This window comes from Haliotis asinina, chromosome 6 (genome assembly GCF_037392515.1).
Source record: "Haliotis asinina isolate JCU_RB_2024 chromosome 6, JCU_Hal_asi_v2, whole genome shotgun sequence".
NCBI classification, from domain to species: Eukaryota; Metazoa; Mollusca; class Gastropoda; order Lepetellida; family Haliotidae; genus Haliotis; species Haliotis asinina.
The window spans coordinates 27,677,741-27,696,858 of NC_090285.1; the positions used below are offsets into that span (position 1 = coordinate 27,677,741).

Below are 19,118 nucleotides of genomic sequence, written 5' to 3' on the forward strand. Positions count from 1 at the left end.
AACCAAGTCAGCGAGTCTGACCACCCGATCCCGTTAGTCGCCTCTTACGACAAGCTGAGTCGCCTTTTATGGCAAGCATGGGTTGCTGAAGGCCTATTCTACCCTGGGACCTTCACGGGTCTGGCAATTATGAAACAGAGGTAGTAGTTTCATAAGAAATATAAATGTTCTTCTTTCCTTGTTTCAACTCAATTTGAAAGTTTTTGTCTTTTTTGTACCTCGATCACATTCCTGTCACCCACAATAAAGGCTAGTTCTGAAGAATCATTACTGACTTTCCTCCTGGCTTTTCTGACCCATTACAATAAGCATTTTAAATATTACAATCGAAGCATCATACATATTCATATGCGCCATTTGATATACCTTATATGGCATTTATTTGCAGTGCACATTTATGAAATATGAATGAAGCTATGAAAAAGGTAATGAAGAAGTAACATGCCATTCTGCCTATGTTCAATGGTTAAGGTATTATATCATGATACATTGCAAAGACTTCAAAGTAGAAGTAATGTGACATTTTTGTCACTTTGACTGAACTTCAAGCACGTTTGCAAGCCTTCATAGATTTTACAGATCAGATTCAATTTGATACTGATATTAGGCTCATGCAATATATGTCAGCTGGGAACAAACTCAGGTCTCTTTTGATTGAAAGAAACTTCTTGCATAATACGTAAGTTGTAACCACGTTCCACAGGAGTATGAATGATACATTTGGGCTGTGTGCAGAAGTATTTTATAATGAAAATATTTCTTGGCTTCTAGGTAAAACTACCTTCAAACTTCTGCAGGAAGTCAATATAGTGAAACAGTAAAACCTTATGAATGGTATTGTGATCTTGACCTTATACACTGAGTGGCTGACAATGACTAGATAACATGTAACCCACTTCATGAATGGTCAGCTACCCAACAGGTCATTTCAAAATATGCTTATTTTTGATAGGCTAGACAGAGATTAACAGTGACAGTTGTCGAAGGCCAAAGTGTGTGTAGCATCTTACCTCTGTCATGGATGGCTGCTTAACACCATTTAAGAACACCGACTTGACTGCACATGGTCCATAAAAGCGGCACTTCACCTCATGGGGGGTTATTCTTGCATGAGCAATGAACAGCAGGAATCCAACACCTGACACACATAAGTACATGGTACTAAGTCTGACAAACATATGGTAAACAATACTGCCTTGTTACAGTCTGACTGACATATGGTAAACAATACTGCCCTGTTAGTGTATGTGACCAACACGTCATGGTAAACAATACTGCCTTGTTACTGTCTGACTAACATATGGTAAAGAATACTGCCTTGTTACTGTCTGACTAACATATGGTAAACAATACTGCCTTGTTACTGTCTGACTAACATATGGTAAACAATACTGCCTTGTTACTGTCTGACTGACTTATGGTAAACAATACTGCCTTGTTACTGTCTGACTGACATATGGTATACAATACTGCCTTGTTACTGCCTAACTGACATACCATATACAATACTGTCGTTACTGTGTCTGACTAACACACCATGGTCAACAATACTGCCTTGTTACTGTATCTGATCATCACATCGTGGTAAACAATACTGCCTTCTGACTGTCTGACTGACATATGGTATACAATACTGCCTTGTTACTGCCTAACTGACATACCATATACAATACTGTCGTTACTGTGTCTGACTAACACACCATGGTAAACAATACTGCCTTGTTACTGGGTCTGACCAAAACACCATGGTAAACAACACTGCCTTGTTACTGTGTCTGATCATCACATTGTGGTAAACAATACTGCCTTGTGACTGTATGTGACCAACACAACATGGAGAACAATACTACCTTGTTACTGGGCCTGACCAACACACCATAGTAAGCAATACTGCCTTGTTACTGTACCTGATCATCACATCGTGGTAAACAATACTGCCTTCTGACTCTCTGACTGACATATGGTAAACAATACTGCCTTCTGACTGTGTCTGACTATTTTTCAAATGTTTCCTCTGCTTAACCTCCTTGCATGACTTGCATCTAGGGTTGGGTTCACTGACGGCTTGACTGAGCAAATGCCAGTCAGTGCTAGAGATGTTGGCATCATCTGATTCAATATGTATTACACATCATGTTAAGCAGGGCTGTTACACGTCACTCACATATTCACTGTTATTTATCAAAGCAAGATATGCAAAATGGAATATTCAAGCCAGGAATGATAACAGTCAACACTCTTATATATTGAACTTGATAGCAATTTGATCACTGGTAGTCACAGATAAACACTATCAATATAGTCAAAACATGTCCAAAAATATATTTTGTTCTTGTTTCATTGAACATAATGAGTAACATCAACCATGCAGTGTTTACACTGACTTAACATTTATGTGACAAGTGTCTGGCTACCTAAAAATTTCCCAGTCATGAATGAATTTGATAGTCATATCCTAACATAGTATCCTCTCAATAATGGTCTTTGTGATACTGTGGATGTGGTAAACTGAGGGGATGTGGTAAAAAGTGACCCAGCAATCATACCCCTTGAAGTCATTGAAAATCATCTATCAACAAATCCGCTGTGGTTATCCAGATATCTTGAAATTCAGTGCGGATTGCAATCAAGAGTGTTTTTTGTACATATCCATGTTTTTTCAGATGCTTAAAATATGCAGGGTTTTCTCAATAATTATCAGACAAAGAGGAAAACATGGTAAAAACTTATAAACGACAACTTTACAATAAAGATGTGCCATCAGCCAAGTACTTTCAATGTTTGCTGTGATACAACAGACCACGAGTATAGCGCAGGTAAACACTGCCATCCGAGAAGGTATGATGTCAAAAAAACACATTATATTTGATTAAATTCAATCCCATTTTCATTCATTTTAACTGTGTACAGCAACAACAAAGAAATCCTGAGTGAAATGATGTTACCCCATGCCATACATGTAAAATTTATGCTTACCACATTCGTGAGGCTCTGTTTTTCGGGCCTAACACAATAGTACCAATTTCACTTTATTCTCAGCAATTATGAACAGATTACTGACTAAAAATTCATGGACCCCAAGATCTGCATTACTGGCTCACTGGAAGTCATACTTGACGATTAATTGCAGACACTTGTCTTTACAAAGTGGCATGAACACCATGAGAAGTCATCAGCAACTTGTCAAAGTGCCTCCTGTGTAATACACATAATAGTAGCAGTTTTGTTATGTCCATGGAACATATGATTTTACTTGGCCTTTGTTCCGCATGATATAATAGTTACTTTTAAGCAGATGTCTAATAACACAGGGGGGCCATCCATGCATCTGTTTTACGATGAGGGATGACTATTTGAAATTTGAATGAATCATCTGCCTTTGAGCCACTTTGACATATGGTTAGACAATCGGAAAAACTTCGGTTTCTTCCAGTTCGTTATATGCTTGAACTAAAAATTCTGAAAGACTGATTACATTGACCAATCACTATCTGACAGATTGACTTTCATTTTAAAGTTATTTTTAGTCTGGGTATTTACAAAACAACAATTTTTGCCACCATGAAAGCACAGCCAAGATGGTCATTTAACTTACCCATGATTTTTTAGTTTAAATACATGATTACCAGACAGTGTCCACCTGGCTTTCAATTTACCAGTCCTCAACAAATTTTATCGCTAATTTTCAGGTATATACTGGAGGGCAGAAAGATTGACCATGTTACTCAGTATTCATTACTGAATATTTGTAACATCTATATTTTTCATTTCATGGAGTATTCGTTGCAGTCCTTCTTACTACCTTCTTACTAAGATGTCCATTTCTATATCCCCAAAGTCCCGTGAAGGTCCCGGGGTAGAATTGGCCTTCAGCAACCCATACTTGCCATAAAAGGCGACTCAGCTTGTCGTAAGAGGCGACTAACAGGATCGGGTGGTCAGGCTCGCTGACTTGGTTGGCACATGTCATCGGTTCGAAATTGCGCAGATCGATGCTCATGTTGCTGATCACTGGATTGTCTGGTCCAGACTCGATTATTTACAGACCGCCGCCATATAGCTGTAATATTGCTTAATAGTGCGGCGAAAAACTAAACTCACTCACTCACTATATCCCCAAACCACTGTAGACTTCTCCCACCTTGCCATTATTGTCATTCAGAACACAACAGGTAAGTTTAGAAATAGTGCAGAATAACCACCACAAATGTCTAGATGTCATGACAAATGTTTACTTGTTCACATGCAGACACAAAGAAGTGAATAGAGTGAATTTTCCAGTTGAGAATCAGGTTTTTGTCACAACTACTATATATGTTGGCAATGAAGAGAATATCTGATGAGAATTTATGAAATACATTCTCAAGAATTACTGTTCCTCACAACTATGTGCAAGGTTTTGATAGTGAGATATTCTATATATTTACTTCTTGTCTGAAAAGGCAGTTTTGACGCATCAAATGGAATGTAACATTTAATAGTCAAATTTTCTTTAGCCAATCAAACATGCCATGGTAGAATGTGTGACATTGGTTATAAATGTGTTTACTATAATATGTTTATTGCACAAAAATTCCTGTCAATACTAATTGAGGTCAAACCTGGTGTGATGGGTTCCACCTCATTCTTGAATGTGATGACAAACTTATCAGTCTCTGCTAGAGGGAAGCACTGGAGAGGGAACAGGGCACTTAAGATCTGGGCTGTGTTGTTCAGGGTTATGGCCACCTGTCTGTCAAACTCTGTTGTCAGTCTGCAAATATGTAAGTCAGACAGATGAAAGCTTTCTAAACAATAGTCACCACATCAAAAGTCATAATGGATGAGGGATAGAGTTTAAACAACTGGGGAGAAACAGACTACTTGAATTTTGAGAGTATTCGATCTTCTGTGTTTTACAGCTCAACGCTGTAGCAGCTCTCTAGAATAGGCATCATTTTGAACAAGCTCTTTTTCCAACTTTATGCCATACTTATGTAACAAACCTGAAGGCCAGTTACATGACTCTTTATATCAAATAATACCCTTACTGGTCAACATGAGATATAGGTTGCACATCTCTCATCTTGACTCTGGAAATGACTACCTAAATACAAGCCTAGGAGAAAGGTTAATAACATACATATAAGGGTAAAGATGGCATAAATACATTGCAACACTACTAATACAAGCCAGGATACTGAGTAGTATAGTAACTGTAGAACTCTGGAAATTTTAATTATGGTTTATACATTTATATACTTATTCTATCTCATGGTATGCACTTGTCTCTCTTGCTTCGCCACTGAGTAGAACGATGTAAACTTTGGTAGGAGCGCATCCCTTGTCCATTCACTAAAGCACTCTATGCTGCCATCCTAATATGACAGTTTTCCAGTTGTCAATTACAGCAGGCAGCACATCCCAGTTGACCACATGACCACCTTCGAATCATCATTCTCAACCTTGGAGTAGCATCAATTATCTTGTTCTTGGATAATCTATACAGCGGGGTAGTTCAGCAAAAAATCCATCACATGGGATAGGATAGATATAAAATATACAATTTATAGTTGAAATTTCCAAATTTTATAACTTACGCTGTCTCATGACATGCACTTATCCCACGACAGACACTGGGATGCAGATGCCATCTCTGACAAAACCAAACACAACAGCAAATCTTATATCACCTTTAAACCACATTCCCGTGAGACAGTGTACATCAAGAACAAGGGTGGATTGGGATGCCATACCCCTGTAGGATATCACCACATGTCTGGTGTAACCTTTGGAAATGGCTGTGGCAAAACTTGAACTATCATGCATGAGACTCTCCATGTCCTAGGGTTCTGGCATGAGTAGAGTCGCCAAGACAGAGACAGCTACCATGCATGAGACTCTCCATGTCCTAGGGTTCTGGCATGAGTAGAGTCGCCAAGACAGAGACAGCTACCATGCATGAGACTCTCCATGTCCTAGGGTTCTGGCATGAGTAGAGTCACCAAGACAGAGACAGCCACGACACCATTGAGTGGAGCAACATCCAGCATGGTCATGAGCACGACTGTGCAAACCGTATGAACTCTTTAAACAGGTAACAATCGTACATAGCAATCACAAGGGAGGCCTGTTATGAGTAATGCAACTGATATGCCTTTGATGAGTTCTGAACTTCTCGGTTTACTAAGCACAATGTCTCCCAGGGAGATGGGAGGAGCCAAGTGATATGGTGTTTGGCCGCAATCTGTGAAGAATGGAAGGACGTAACTTGGTAAGTAAGATTTACAAAAACTGTCCTTAATCTGAATTGGTTGATCTGCAAGAGGTCGGACCTAGTGTAGTCCCAGGACATGCGTGACAGACACGTGTCACAGGTAATGTGAAGAAAAGACTGTATCAGAACACCTGAGGGAGCCTTCCATGATGGCAGTCATGGAGCAGTTGTTATGGAAGGCCATCATCGAGGGTAGTGTATAAGTCTCATGTGGATTAGAGGTGGATGAAGGAGTAAACCCTACAAAGGTGTAGGCTGGCACGCATCCAGAGGGCCAATGTAGTATGGGAAAACTGAGCTCTTCAAGCAGTCAACAAGGGTATGAAGGCACTTTCATAATCATTCACGATCCATGGAGGAAGCAAGGTAAATGTGCAGGCAAGGTCCAAGGAATGGATGTTTTGGTAAATGCTGACAGTTTGATGAATGTTGAGGAATGATTGTCAAATGTTGTTGGATCTGCGATCTGGCACGGTTTGGTGACCTGACATGGCAAATTGGTTCGACCTGACAAACTAGTTCGGTGATGGTGTGGTTCAGCCTCACAAACCGAGATGAGGTTCAGATCAGTATGCCGAACTAGAAACCTCACATAATAATATTTGTGCACCTAACACATTTCAGTACAGTATGCGAAATCAATAATGAAATCAGCAATTATGAACATTGAATATTTTAAAAAATTATTCTACATAACTTTGAAGACTTTTACTGAATAAACACAAGCATATTTTCATAATTCATCAATTAAAACTATTTGATTTGATCATACAAAGTCATTATGATTGCTATTACTTCGCAACTTTTTGAAAATCTGTTGTTTAGGGGGTGAGTGAGTTAATATATCGGCTATATTTCAGCCATATCATGACGAGAACATTTAACACTGAAATGGAATATATGTATATTATAAAAACCTGTCAACGATGGACAGTAAAAAATATCAGAGATATAAACATAAAAGTAGCATGAAAATCTAAAACATTGTAATTAAAGAAGACAATACAATGTAAATCATGGGCTATAGATCGCCAACAACTGAAGGCAGATCACCATACCAGGGTCCATGGGGACTTACAGCTCCTATACTACCTGCATGGACCCTAGTTGGATTTACACCATCCCCTCAAGCGATGGCGAATATACAAAAGTTAAGCCAAATTTTAAAAGAACAAATATACCTTTAAAATCAGGTAAGCAAAAAATAAACTGAAAGAACCCTCTCATGAGGACAAGGATTTATACTTCAACCCCTGTTGAGGATACAGCCTTTGTTGTTAAGTCATAACGATTGTGTCTTAAATGGGCTTTCATAGTTATTTTTCCTTGACAACATCGCACTTTCTGGGGTCATGACCTTTCAGCATTACCGTTTACCAATGCAGACGATTGGCATATCGGTGCTGTCATGAATGAAAAGTATTTTTTTACTTCATTTTTGTCTGAGTGTTTTTGCAATAGTGCAAAAGCATAAAATACTTTTGCCAGAAGACTTTGGATAAAAAAACCTCTCCTGTGAAGCTTGTGATTTCCAAATCATGACAGGAGGAAAACGAAAATGATTCCTTGTTTAAAAACATGAAATCTGATATCATAACTTTATGTAATAGCGACCACATAAACCCTGAAATGACAGGTGTGTGAATGCTTATCTCAATCAGCAATGAGTCCCACATAGGCCCTGGCATATTCCCCGAATACCTCAAAGGTAAGATGCAGGCATTTATCACATCAATTGTCCCATTCAGATTGTCTCACACAATCAACACAACTTGTTAGGACGGTTGGTCTTTTCCATTTTTTTTACTCTTACAACGGGAGACGAAAGAATGAGTAGTGTAAACCATGTGCACACTCAGGTGCGACAAGAATGAGAGTTATGATTCAAAGGTGGTCATGTGGGGTGTGCTGCATGCTGTATTTAACAACTTGGAAGCTGATAATGAGGGGGTCATCAAGGAGTGCTAGGGCAAATGGAAAAGAGGGGTTTTGGCAGAAAAGTTTACATCGTTCCACATAGTGCTGGAGCAAGAGAGTGTTAAAATCTCCAAAGTCCTACTGTTACTCTACTGCTCAGTGTAGCAGGCTGGTATTAGCAGGGTTAGCATAATTTCATTTGGATTTAGCATTGTCACACTGGAACATATATACGATAAGCCTAAACGTAAGGCAATAAGCAGGTAACATTTACCTTAAAAATACTACATTAACTATAAGCCCACACATGGAAATTTTACAGTCAGCATTAGTTCTCCTGACATGTCTGTTCTGAAAATTGTTTTCCTCATATTTCAGGGTACAGACAAACATGCATAGATAAGTTGACATATCAGAGTAATGGACAATTTCATTTTTTAAATATTCTAACCATTTATAGATTTATAGATAGTGTTAAACTACTGAAAAGATTTCATTTGTAGGATTATTGGTCTTCCCCTTTATTCCCTTTTATTTGTAAATTTGAGATTTTTATTGTAACTGTACTGTGTACAAGCATGATTCTATTTCTTTCCATAATTAAACAAGTAGACAAAGTCATCAATATCACCTGCAACAGCAAAATACTCTTCATGAATATGTCTTTTAATTATGATGACAGTACATCAGTGTGTTTTGTGCACATGGCAGAGAAGAGAATTGTAAGGTTGTACAGTTCAGAACACTACCACCAAAGTCAGTTGAGGTCAATCTTGCTGCCATGGAAACTCAAAAAATATTTTGTTCAGAAATCCAAACCTTCCAATATACCATCAGACCTGTCTATGTGCCAAGTTTGGTGAAGAAATACAGAACAGGTTTTAAATTCTGCTCCAGAAAAGAGCACAATCACCAATTTCTGTCTCCTCCAGATATGATGACACCCTTGGGAATCTGCTCCAGATAAGATGACATCCTCAGAGCCCCGGCCAAAGTCATTATTCCATGTAAACCTCAGGAAAATGAAATTCATATCTGGATCTAATACCTAAAAAGCACATCTAGGGATCATGCTTGATATGTGTATCAAGTTTAATGAAGCTACCATGTATACTTTAGGAGATCTGTTTTGCACAAGATGATATCCTCATAATCACAGTCTAAATCATATTTCCATGGAAACCACAAAAAATTAAATTCTTATCTGGATTTAACCCCCAAACAGCACATTTGGGTATCATGTTTGACATGTGTACCAAGTTTGGTTAATCTATCATGAATAATATATAGGAGATATGCTTCATACAAAGTATGTCAGACACACGGACAGACGGAACATGTTTCTATATTGTTGCAGGGGATAAAGAGATTCACATTCCTATAACATATTGTTGATAGTTTCTCATTCTGTTCCACAAAATGAATGTACTGGTGAAGATGTATATCCAGTTTAATAAAGTAATTGTCTTGCTGGGAAGATATTGTGAATGATTATAAGTCTTCGCAAACATTTATTTGCAATATTGTTAAAAATTGTACAGTCATTTTCAGTAAAATCACCCTGTAAAACGCTTTCCCATTTTGAAAAGCTTGGCAATGGAACAAATCTTCAGTTTAAGAGGGAGGCATATAGTTTATACTCCCAATTATGGTGTCCATTTTTAGAGACATTAAAAGGATAATTCACATCTATTTGCAATCCATAGCAAATGTAACTGTTTAAGGTGTCCCATAGTTTAATAAACAGAATTTAGAATTAATTATTTTCACAAATTTATGGGAATTTATTTCATTAAAAGTATGTCATATTATTACTATCAATTCATTTACAATATTGTAAAGTAAACCAAAAGAAAGTGTACAGTTTCAGTGGCAGATTATTATCTGTAGTCTTATTATCTGTTTAGACAACAGATATCCCAGCAAAACTGTTTCAAGGAACATAAAAACACATTTTTTTTTTTTACTCTTTTAACCATTACATAAACAAGACTTGTGAATGGCCTTAAGCAGAACGCCAAATTCATTCTTAAAAAACATATGTTTGATTAATAAAAAGCGATTAATCAAATACATATTTTGTTGCCAGTAGAAAGTAGTTTAGATTTTGTAACTCAGTGAAAGAATCCTAAATAGCCTTTAAACTCAGATGGGATGCCACCATTTATTAAAATCGTGGTGTCCTGGTCTTTAAAAAATCAGTTTGAGAATCAAGCAGATTATTGTCTTCATCAAGTTAAAGGATCAAAACATTTTCCAACTTATAGTTACATATGTTTTTGGATCACGACCCAAAAGATATTTACATGACACAGCTTGTAACAGAACTACAAAAGCAATGTCTAAAATTTACGACAACAAGCGATTTTGACAGAATCATCTATGAAAACAAGTTGTATGTCGGAAAATAAGCAAAGCAGGTGAGAAGATTAAATGTCAGTAGATTGTACTTTCAAACACTGAGCTTTCATTTTTCAAAACAATTTTCGTGATTGCAGGTTTAGACAAACCTATAAACAAGTTAATCTACCCTAAGAAATGTACATGAATACTGCAGCAGCCCGCATAGGTATACCTCATATTACGTTACAGAGGCATGCCCTTCTGATTGGTTGAAATTTCATTCACGGGAGAGTATTGTGCACTGTTGTCAAAAAGGTCATTTTGAGGTAATTAAATGTCAAATTGAGTAGTTTTAATTAAGATGGGGTTTCATTTATAACAACAATAAGTGATTTATGCATTTGTACTCCTCTGGAGCATATGTGATCTTTAAGGAACATATTCGTTTAAGGTGACTGTGAAGTGCCGACAGACACCATGCCTTGGAATATGATCTAGTCATTATCAGACAAACTTTGTATACTGAACATCTTCAATGAAACAAGAGGCATCAGCAACTAACCTTGATATGTGATCTACAATTATATCCTCCACATCTGGCAGTCTGTGAAGTTTGGCATAAGACAGAGCACTGCAACCACTGTAAGATTGATAGGAGAAGTTTGCACCACTTTCCAGAAGGTATCGAACAATCTGTCTGTGCCCACGTTTCACAGCCTGTTGAACAAAGCAAATCTGTAAAAACATGCACAAAATTTCACTGCAAGGTGAAAATCAAACTGTCACTGCATAATGGTTCTGTAGAGAGTTTTAACTGTACACTGTACTTACCTTCATCAGTGCTGTTTCCCCATTTGTCTGTTGCAGGTTTATCTTGGCTCCCATCTCAAGGAGCAAAGCCACGGTACAAATATGAGCCTACAACAATCAGCACATTCTTTTATCAATATATGATTTACTGAAATACATCCACACTTAGAACATGAAGATTTTATTTGTTGTGCTTGTTTACTCTATCAGGAAACACCTCTCTCCACAGGCAGCATGAAAAGTATCGAAAAGAAGCACATGAAACCTTCAAAGAAGAATTTCATAAAATCTTTTATTGAATACCATCCACAAGAAAAATAAATCACCCACATCAATTGATAGGAGGAAAAACAGAATATATGAACATTTTCTGATGACAAGATCCAATCAAATATGAAACGGAAATTGGCAAATAAGTTTTAAGATAAGGTGAATCAGCCATTCCTGGCATTCCATATCAGTTGACTTCTTCAATATCAGTTTCTGTTCAGTTGAGAGATTTTCAAGCTGAAAAATAATTAAATCTAGCATATTCATTTCAAGAAGTTCTCTTTATGTGTGGTTGTCTGTATTAAAGTTGAGTGAGTATGGTTTTATGCTGCTTTTTGTAATATTTTAACACTATCATGGCAGTGGACACCAGAAATTGGCTTTACATATTGTAGAATTTGTACCCATGTGAATAATCAAACCTGGGTCTTCCAAGCCCATGCTTTAACCACTAGGCTAGCCCACTATCTCCTTTATCAAACATGGTTATAAGAAGTGATTAAATGGATCACTTGGTCTGACTTAATGCAGTAATTCAAGGAGCATCATCTGGTCTGGCCTGATGCATCTGTTAAAAGAGAATCCACTTGTCTTGCCTAAAGCATTTGTTCTAGGAGCATCAACTGGTCTGGCCTAATGCATCTGTTTTAGGAGCATCAACTGGTCTGGAATAATGCATCTGTTCTAGAAGCATCAACTAGTCTGGCCTAATGCATCTGTTCTAGGAGCATCAACTGGTCTGGCCTAATGTATCTGTTCTAGAAGCATCAACTGGTCTGGCCTAATTCATCTGTTTTAGAAGCATCAACTGGTCTGGAATAATGCAGTAGCATAAGGAGCATCAGTTGGTCTGAGTGAGTGAGTGAGTGAGTGAGTGACTTTAGTTTTATGCCACACTCAGCAATATTCCAGCTATATAGCGGCGGTCTGTAAATAATAGAGTCTAGACCAGACAATCCAGTGAACAACAACATGGCCATCGATCTGTGCAATTGGGAACCGATGACGTGTCAACCAAGTCAGCAAGTCTGACCACCCCATCATACGACAAGCATAGTCGCCTTTTATGGCAAGCATGGGTTGCTGAAGGCCTATTCTACAATGGGACCTTCACAGGTCTCAATTGGTCTGGCCTAATGCATTGGTTTAAGAAGCATCAACTGGTCTTGCCCAATGCATTTGTTCTAGGAGCATCAACTTGTCTGGCCTAAAGCATTTGGTCTGGGAGCATCAACTGGTCTGGAATAATGCAGTAATTCAAGATGCATCAACTGGTCTGGCTTAATGCATTAGTTTTAAGAAGCATCAACTGGTCTGGGATAATGCAGTAATTCAAGGAAAATCAACTGGTATGGCCTATTGCATTTGTTCTAGGAGCATCAACTGGTCTGGAATAATGTAGTAATTCAATGAAAATCAAATGGTCTAGCTCAATGCATAGTTCAAGGGGCATCAACTGGTCTGGCTTAATAAATTAGCTTAAGGAGGTTCAACTTTTCAAAACTCTTTCTAAAACACATCAACCTCAGTTCTTTACTGCCTTTGGTTAATGAGTCTTTATCTTTGCCAAAGACATTCACGCCAAAACAGTACTGCTTTGGTTTTAGAGGCCATGGTATTCACAAATGATTTTCAAAAAGCACTACATTCTCTCTTCACATTTGCACTTTTCAACAAGCATTGTCACTAAGGTGACATAAACCCCCTGCTGCAAATTATCAGAACAAACTCAAAGGTAATGAAAGTGAAGGTTATAATTTAAGATGTTGCTGTGACCTTGAAAATAATTACACGAAGGTCACGAAAATCATCTGGACATGGGACCTTCCCTAGATGAAGCTTGGTGACAAATATGAATAAAATCCAAGGACCTGTTTCTGAGGTATCTTGCTGACAAGCTAAATATGCCGGCAAATGTGCTGAAATCTTCAAAGTGACACAGTGACCTTGAAAATGAAGTGAAGGTCACCAAAATTGACTGGGGCCTGCACTATCCCTAGATTAAGCTTGGTGTCAGATATGATGAAAATCCAGTGATTGGTTCTTGCGGTATCTTGCTGACAAGCAAAACATGCAGGTGAACATGCTGAAATGTTCAATGTTCCAGTGACCTTGAAAATTAGGTGAAGGTCACCAAAATCAACTGGACCCGGCACCTTCCCTAGATATAGTTGCGTGTTGAATATGAAGGAAATCCAGTGAATAGTTCTTGAGATATCTCGCTGACAGCGGTAAATGTTTAAGTCCCCTTGTGACCTTGAAATGATGGTTGCTAAACCTGACTGTAAACTTTCTCATACTGTGATGAATCTGGGTACCAAATATGAAAAGAATGTAGGTGACAGTTCTTAATATATTTCAATTTGTACGTACAGTGGGGGATAAAAAATATTTAGTGTTAAGAGCTTTTTGGCATCATGCTGAACATATTTTCTTTGCAGTTGCAATATGCTAAAATCAACATTCTGTTTCATCAACCTCAGTCAGCCTGAATACGACTTTGTATAAATTTTTGCATGGTGAACACACTAGCTAACTTAATGCTGTTCACCATTTTCATTTGCTTTTATCATTAGCTCACATAACACAAGATGTTGTCATAAAAATCTGCACACATATCAGCACAGAAACGGTATAGCGTAACAAAAATTCATGTCAGACCTTGACCAGTCTTATGCTGCATTTTATTACCTTTTTATTAGCTACATACCTTTTTGCAGTCTGCTTCCAAGCTATAGTATCAAGTACAATAGTAATTTCCAACACAGTCATGTTTACAGTCGCCATCTTGGATACTCTGACATCACGTTTATTTATCATGTGACTCTAGGTCACCTATAAATAGAGCTGTCAAGGCTAGCATCAGGACAGCAATTTCGACCTTCACAAGCAAGGTAGGGTTCCAGGGTTATATCAAAGCTAAATTCTCATTTTCCCAATATGACATTTTTATCATATAACTTTTACTTAACAAGAATATTATCAACACTTGGTCTGCTCTCCCAAATATCTATTTGTGGAAAAATGATTTTTAGGGGGTTAAATGTATTTTCAACTTTGTTGACATCTGGATTCATTCTGACGGATTCATTCCGACGCAATATATCCCAGACCGTATGATTCAAGTGTACAGGTTACAGATAGACACAGATACACTTAAAGGGGCACTGATGCAGAGCGAATAATGTTTCTCGCCAACAGTCTAATTACGAAACCAAGCTGCAAATTGGTCAGCACCCACTCCCTAACCGTGATGGACTAAGGGACTGGGCTCCTGTTCACATTAGCAGAATTTCTTCGCCCTAAACAGTCATGAGGCTGGATGCCCATCATATGATATCATTTCAAAATATCCATGGTATTCCTTGTCTGATTGTAACAAAATATCCCAGCAGTGTAGTTTTTATTTCTGATGCCTGGATGGTATAGTGACTGATCCAATTTGATCCTATTTCTGTGTTCTGTGTTTTTTACCTCGACATTTATTCATCTATTTATTGATCTCTACAGGCACATAGCAAGCCATTTGTTTCATGTAAGTCCTAAAGATTGCAAAACTTTATATTTAGATAGTTTTGAGGGTTGGCCCAGCTGTCATAGCAAAATCTAGTAGCTACCCTGGTTTATTATCTATGATAATGAAAGCACACAGTTGATTTATTTGAATTCGTAAACTAAAAGCTTACGACTTTTCTTAAGTTAAAAAAACCTGATTACACCTATTTACCAAAGTACATAGCGAATGCCTGTATATATTTCTTATGTAACAACGAAGTTCCGTTGGTATCCTCAAAAGCGTTTCGGCCCATCAGTGTTTTCAGTCTGAATATGACACAGAGATTACATCTTCCTTGCTGTAACTCGCGTTTGATGCGCGATGTGTCACTTTTTCGCAAATTAGGCTGTTGTTAAACACATGACATAGAGCATGATTATTTACCAGCTGCAGATGAATGGAATATCGTTCATTTATATGGATATTGATGGATACATTCCTGAACAAGGTAGTAGCCTGACATTGTTGCTATAACATTAGTCCGTTTTAAATTCATTATTTCCATTTCATTTTAATTTATTTCTTGTAGCATTCAGCAGAATCTATATGACAGAAAACACACACTTCGTGCATAGGGAGTGTGTGAAACAGGATCCACATTGGCAATCTATACAATGTTTAAATGTTACTGTCACGTTAGAAAGTTACTGTAAGTATAAGCAGACCATGTGTTCCTTTACAAATTTTCAAATTCATACAAATATGACAATAAACTAATTAGGGTTATGAGACAAAATATAAAGACGTACACTGGCTTTGTTATTTTTCCATCCTAATAGTATTTTACCATTTCTACCACTGGCAGATGATTAATCTTCAAAGTATTCTATTTGTTTTCATGATACTTTTGTAATGAAGTAAAAATAACTCTCAATTGTGCATACAGGCTGTGCAGCAGAGGTCACGAACCAGTCACAAATTCTGGGATATCATCCGGGCACTCACAGGAGAAAAACAATAACAAAAGGAACAACCAGTACACAGAAATTGCTCCGCATCAGTGCCCTTTTAAGTCACAGTTATCAATCGCAAGTCGCAAGTGATTTATTGTCAGTATGAAATACTATAGTTCACAGTTTATTTATTGCTTTGACAGTCACAGTCTGACAGCCTTGAATTTCTTACAAAAGGGATTACTGGAATCGTCGAAAGCCAAGACATATGTTTTTCAATGCAATTATAACAGGGATTTTGTTTCATTCTCACTTGCATCACATTTTGACACCTGTAGGGGGTGTGACCTTCATTATTCATTCTGGGCCACGTGACTTCCAGAATATACTGATTACATTATCTGGATCCAGTTCCAGTTGCTGCAAGTTTGTACTTTCAGGTTTTAAAGTTCACTGTACAGTTCATTCATTTAACAGACCAAGGTTCTCAATACAGACTGGCATACAGTATTGCAAGACTGCTAGAGCCACGAGTACACAGGATGATGAGCAAGGGATCCAGTCTAGGTGACAGTCGGTGTTGTGTATTTTCTGTTTGGTGCCTTTATAAATAAACTCATTATACGAAATTTACCTACTTGTATGATCCTTCTTTCGACATTCACTACCTGTTAGTTCCTTGTGATATAGGTTTACAGTGTTTAAAGAGTTTTCATAGACAGACTATTTCTTGGGTTTGGAACATCAAAATTTCATTCTAAAAAGCACAGAGGGTTCAGATAATATATCAACTTATCAACAACAAAATCATAGACTGAAACATGGTGACAGATTCATTAGCTATGCAGTATTCTTTCACCTGTAAATACTTACTAAATGCATCAAGAATGGTTTCGTAATGGCAAAAACATGTTGGGAGTACACATATGCATTTTCTGCTATTGAAAAAGTCATGTGACAGTTGTATGACAACCATTCAGCCCTCTTCCCCATACATGTGAAATTACTTCTCCTAAAGTGCATGTGTGGGCTGGCAGGAGCACTCATGCATATCTCACCATTCCTTCTACCCATCAGAGAACTGAAGTGCAGAGGCAGAAGTCCCACCTCAAGGAAGTCTCTCTTTAAACAAAATGAAATCCCCTAAAGCATTGGTTATGGTAATTGTGCTTAAAAAGAGGTCTTTCTAATGGTACATTCATGCACTAACACAGACTACCAAAGACCTAGGTCTCAGGAGGAAAGAAATTCTGTTAGTATTTAAAACCTCAAAACAGTGAAAAGGATAGTCAAACTAATACTGACTCGCCGTTACCACATCATGTGACTTGTTTCTCTCTGACACCTTATTCTATGTCCAAGCATCCTAATGAACAGACTGACTGAAGCGGGCTTGATCCCTAGACTGCATGTCAAGTTGTTAGTGGTGAATGAAACTGCTAGATTGTAGGTGTGTTATTAGATGCACAAACCTGTTCTGCAGCAATCATGAGAGCTGTGTTTCCATTTTTCTGTTGAGTATTAATCTTGGCTCCACTACAGACTAACACCTCCGCTATGTCATCAAAATCTGGAGAGAGTACAAACAGGAAAGTATATTGGTATGTAACTTCCACATAACACTGACTTCAGTGTGCATCATCAAAATTACTTCTGACCAATCAGCTGTAGCATATGACAGTCTAGTAGTGATGAATGATTTTTTAAGGTGTTTTCAGTGCATGGTGACATCCTACTGTATTTCTACTGCAGCAGCAACAGCTAAATGTTTTGGTATTCGAATTGCTCAAGACTTACTTCTGAGGATGGCATGCATGAGCAGCGTAGTGCCAGTATCATCAGCTTGCTCAATGTCATACAGTTTGCGGGCAGCAAAGGCTCTCTTAACAAGGTCATAGTCTCCATCCCACACTGCTTGCTTTAGCTCATCTGAATAAACACAAACTGTTTCATGACAGAAGAATACACATAGTCAGGGTACATCTCAAATATTCATATACAGTTTACCACAATAACGCCATATCCTCAGTTCTACAACTACCAAATATTGCGAGCAAAGATACCAGAGCTGTAACCATATACATAATCAACAGAATTTCAGCTGTATATGCCACTGGAGTTCACAGGAGCATTCCAAGTTAGACAAGAGTAAATTGGCATGGATCACATTGCTGACAGCTAGATGACTTAATATCCCTAAGCAAGTGGTAAAAGTCAGGCCTACTAAAGGAAGCTTTACCACTATGCAGAAAAACGCAGGAAAGTCCACATAATCCATGGAAATAGCAGTATAAACACATCTCTATTACCTTGCTTCTGAAACAGTAAAAACAGCAACTAAAGTGCACTAAACAAGCCTGCACACGAGTATGATGATGAACACTACACCAGAAAGACTTTGAAAAGGGAAAGTAATTTTGTTCAAACTGGAAAATGGGAACATCCTCTTCAACACCCACAAAGCGTTGAAATTTTTAACCAGTTTTAGCGAAATACAGTTACTTTTTTCCCTGCTTTAGTATTGAGGTATTATGTTTATGTTGCTAATTCTATGATTAAAGTGGGCTTTTCAGCTTTTTTCTGCACAGTGAGAAAGTTTTCTTTCGTAGGCCTGAAATTGGCCTTGTTAGTTCTTGGCATGGAAGGCATGCCAACTTACACTTGTCAGGGATGCATACATGATATGCCAGCACCACGTGCCATCAAAACAAACTTGACAAGACCTCAAAGCATCTCGGTTTACATGAGGTTGCTTCATCTGAGTGTTAGGAAATAGTAGTACATGAATCCTGCTGAGGTAAAGAAGATGTAACCTACCATCACTGAGCTCCACAGGCTGTGAACTTGGTGACAGTGTTAGCTGTAAGGGAAATGTTCTGATCAGAGAACACTCACACAATGCCTACATTCAAATGTTCTACAGTTTCTATAAGATATATTTATACATGCTGCAAGGATACATTTGTTGAGACCTGTCCCTACCTGACAATTTCTACATACCTGCTTCTCTAGCTCATCCAAGTCAATGTCATCCAGGTCAATGTCAAATGATAGGTCTGCACCTACAATGTAA

General features: G+C 37.9%; 1 protein-coding gene across 1 annotated transcript in view; it reads right to left on the reverse strand.

Annotated features, from left to right (window-relative positions):
- LOC137287022 (M-phase phosphoprotein 8-like) overlaps positions 1 to 19,118 on the reverse strand; it is a 79,250-nt gene that overhangs the window by 878 nt on the left and 59,254 nt on the right. Inside the window, exons 5-12 of the mRNA XM_067819118.1 lie at positions 19,046 to 19,107; positions 18,863 to 18,905; positions 17,843 to 17,974; positions 17,518 to 17,615; positions 11,348 to 11,434; positions 11,079 to 11,233; positions 4,602 to 4,753; positions 1,011 to 1,138 (exon numbers count right to left, since the gene is read on the reverse strand). Of these exons, the coding sequence (XP_067675219.1) occupies positions 1,011 to 1,138; positions 4,602 to 4,753; positions 11,079 to 11,233; positions 11,348 to 11,434; positions 17,518 to 17,615; positions 17,843 to 17,974; positions 18,863 to 18,905; positions 19,046 to 19,107 (857 nt within the window). The remainder of the gene's footprint in view (positions 1 to 1,010; positions 1,139 to 4,601; positions 4,754 to 11,078; positions 11,234 to 11,347; positions 11,435 to 17,517; positions 17,616 to 17,842; positions 17,975 to 18,862; positions 18,906 to 19,045; positions 19,108 to 19,118) is intronic.